General features: G+C 42.2%; 1 protein-coding gene across 2 annotated transcripts in view; it reads right to left on the bottom strand.

Moving 5' to 3' along the window:
* LOC101848891 (26S proteasome non-ATPase regulatory subunit 10) overlaps positions 1 to 2539 on the bottom strand; it is a 17903-nt gene extending 15364 nt beyond the window's left edge. The window contains exon 1 of one of the 2 annotated variants that reach the window (XM_035970508.1): positions 2378 to 2539. In XM_035970508.1, coding sequence (XP_035826401.1) covers positions 2378 to 2491 — 114 coding nt within the window. In that variant the 5' untranslated portion in view covers positions 2492 to 2539. The remainder of the gene's footprint in view (positions 1 to 2377) is intronic. The other variant, XM_005101280.3, reaches the window with a different exon arrangement.
* Positions 2540 to 3240: the final 701 nt, after the last annotated feature.

Below are 3240 nucleotides of genomic sequence, written 5' to 3'. Positions count from 1 at the left end.
CGGTAGTTCCCACCCCGCAATTGTTATTCACGGGTTTTGGCCCAAAGAGTAGGGGGGTTTCAGGGGGGCTTGCCCCCCTGACCTAACACAAATAAGGTGGGGGGTTTCAGGGGGGCATGCCCCCCTGAATTTTACCACAATTTAATGTTTTGCAGTTGTTAGGTTTGATATCTTAGCTCGCCACGAATCAAACGCATAGATCTAGACGTAGGTCAAGCTCAAATAAGGGGGGTGGGAACTACCGAAAAAGCACCGGTTGCTTTAGGTTTGTTTGTGTGCCACTCTTTTGGGGGCTAGACTCTAGATCTAGATCTACATCTAGGTCTAGATCTAGATTTAACTCTTATCCTGCGTCTGTGCCCAGATGCGTATCTTATCAGCAACCGATTCCGTCGGACGTGCCGGGCAGGCCGCCGGGGTCACTCAGTGTGTACTGTTGGTGTACACACAGCGCGCGCGCCGGGAAACGTGTGTTTTTGCCATGAATACCGCGGGAGTGTGTTAACCGATGATGAAAATAACGCTCTATCCTTCATAGCTTTCTATTTATAAAGTGTTACAAACACATGAATAACCCCCTCTCACAAGCTGATAAGACATTACGAGTAGTTACGCCCATTCGAATTAACCTTTCTGGACGCTCTTGTTGTTATGAATGACCTGAGGTTCGAAAGGGGATATTATAATTTAGGTCAATTTCCGAATGTTTTACACTCAAATTGTTCTTTGTACCTGCACAAGGGTATTCAAAACTATCAAACAAGCTTATTTTTTATCAGGTAGTATCATTTAATACAAAATCAAGCTCATTTGAAATATTTTGTATAGAAAAATGGAAGTCTTGTATTTGTATTTCCTGACTATCCTTTCGAGCTCCTCGTGTCTAAGTGGGTCAATTTCTTCTATAATTTCATTGGACGAACATCTACAGTTACCAACTTGGCATGTTTTGAAAGAGACGTGTATGCCTCGATTACGAACCAACGCAGGCGGTTCTAGAAGAAGGCCACAAACGCACACAAACTCAAGCAGACTGACGCACACATACTTGACCTTCGTGAATGGGGATCCGACTCGGGACCCGAATGATACGTAAGAGGATGTGCGCTGCGCGTGCGCTGAGCCAGGGGCTACACTGATTCGGGACCAGAACGCAGGTGAGGTGCCGAAATAGGCTTATCGGGCTACATAAACCCGGCTCCCGCAGGATGAGGGTTAAAAACAAAGTTTTAAACTATCTTTTTGTACTCCAGTGCCCGACAGCTAGAAAAAAAAGTGCTGCCCGACCCGGTACGATTACTCTAGACCTAGATATTTAAATCTAGATCTAGATCTAGATCTAGAGATCTAGACTCTAGATTCTAGATCTAGAATCTAGACTATTAACCCTCATCCTGCGGGAGCCGGGTTTATGTAGCCCGATAAGCCTATTTCGGCACCTCGCCTGCGTTCTGGTCCCGAGTCAGTATAGCTTCTGGCTCAGCGCACGCGCATCCTCTTACGTGTCATTCGGGTCCCGAGTCGGATCCCCATTCACGCAGGTCAAGTGTGTGTGCGTCAGTCTGCTTGAGTTTGTGTGCGTTTGTGGCCTTCTTCTAGAACCACCTGCGTTGGTTCGTAATCGAGGCATACGTCTCATTCAAAACATGCCAAGTTGATAGCTCTAGATGTTCATCCAATGAAATTATAGAAGAAATTGACCCACTTAGACATGAGGAGCTCGAAAGGATAGTCAGGAAACAAGACTTCCATTTTTTCTATACAAAATATTTCAAATGAGCTTGATTTTGTATGAAATAATACTAGATCTACCTGATAAAAAATGAGCTTGTTTGATAGTTTTGAATACCCTTGTGCAGGTACAAAGAACAATTTGAGTGTAAAACATTCGGAAATTGACCTAAATTATCCCTTTTCGAACCTCAGGTCATTCATAACAACAAGAGCGTCCAGAAAGGTTATTCAAATGGGCGTAACTACTCGTAATGTCTTATCAGCTTGTGAGAGGGGGTTATTCATGTGTTTGTAACACTTTATAAATAGAATGCTATGAAAATGAAGGCGAAGGATAGAGCGTTATTTTCATCATCAGTTAACACACTCCCGCGGTATTCATGGCGAAAACACACGTTTCCCGGCGCGCGCGCTGTACACCAACAGTACACACTGAGTGACCCCGGCGGCCAGCCCGGCGAGTCCGACGTAATCGGTTGCTGATAAGATACGCATCTGGGCACAGACGCAGGATAAGAGTTAAGTTACTATATTAGTCTAATAATTAGACACAGACTGCAACTCAATGTCATCTTCTCAGTCTGCTGTGAAATCAACACAAATTATCTTAATTACAAAATGAAGCAGACAGCTTAAAACTCACAGTGTCTTTCCGGGATGAAAATGAATTATTCCCCTGTATTTTCAGCTTCAAAACAGCCAAGTTCCCCTCATAGGCATATTTACAGACTTCATCAGCAGTCGTTTGGGCCGCCATGGTCGGTTTTTGATTCCGTCGTTGTTGACAAACGGCGACAGTCTTCTTCCGGTTTTTTCAACGGTACGCTCGTTTATAGAACAATTCGGAAAAAATATTTAATAATAATTATGATTCATCCAAATTGCTTGAACTTACTACATGTGTACAAACAAGAGAAGTACAATGTTAAGATCTATTTGAAAGAAAGTGAAGGAAAAAAAGTAGCCTAGCTACACGTATATATCCTTCCCGTTCAGTTCTTAGACTAACAGATTAAAGGAGAAACTTGGGCTTTCAGCTGAATTCATAGACCACCACAAACGTTTCGACTTCATAATTCCTCGTTCAAATAGGATGATGCCCTATTTTTCAAATTTCCCAAATCTAGAGCAAACGGTGCTGGATTATATACTAAAAGAAAGAGAAAACAGAAAATCGTATCTGATAAGGACTGACTGTTTATTTAAGAACTTAACATGTTTGATCCCCATAATTGTTTATGGTAGTCTGGCAACACGTTAGTGAATAAAGTGTAAAAATCAAGCAAGAATTAAGGGGGAAAGGGGAGTAGGAAATAAGACAATGGTACCGTTGTCCTGTTAATGACAGTTATTATTTTAGTCGGGATTGCAAATCTCACTATGATACTACTGGGGTCGATAGCTTTAGGCAGAGACGAACAACAACAACAACAACAACAAACCACAAAAAAACATACTCTTGGTCTTTTAAAAATGTAATAAAAACTTACATAGCTAGATCTACTA

This window comes from Aplysia californica, unplaced genomic scaffold (genome assembly GCF_000002075.1).
Source record: "Aplysia californica isolate F4 #8 unplaced genomic scaffold, AplCal3.0 scaffold00277, whole genome shotgun sequence".
Taxonomy (NCBI): domain Eukaryota; kingdom Metazoa; phylum Mollusca; class Gastropoda; order Aplysiida; family Aplysiidae; genus Aplysia; species Aplysia californica.
The sequence above is the reverse complement of the archived record's forward strand: the minus strand, read 5'-3'. Positions and strand labels throughout refer to the sequence as shown.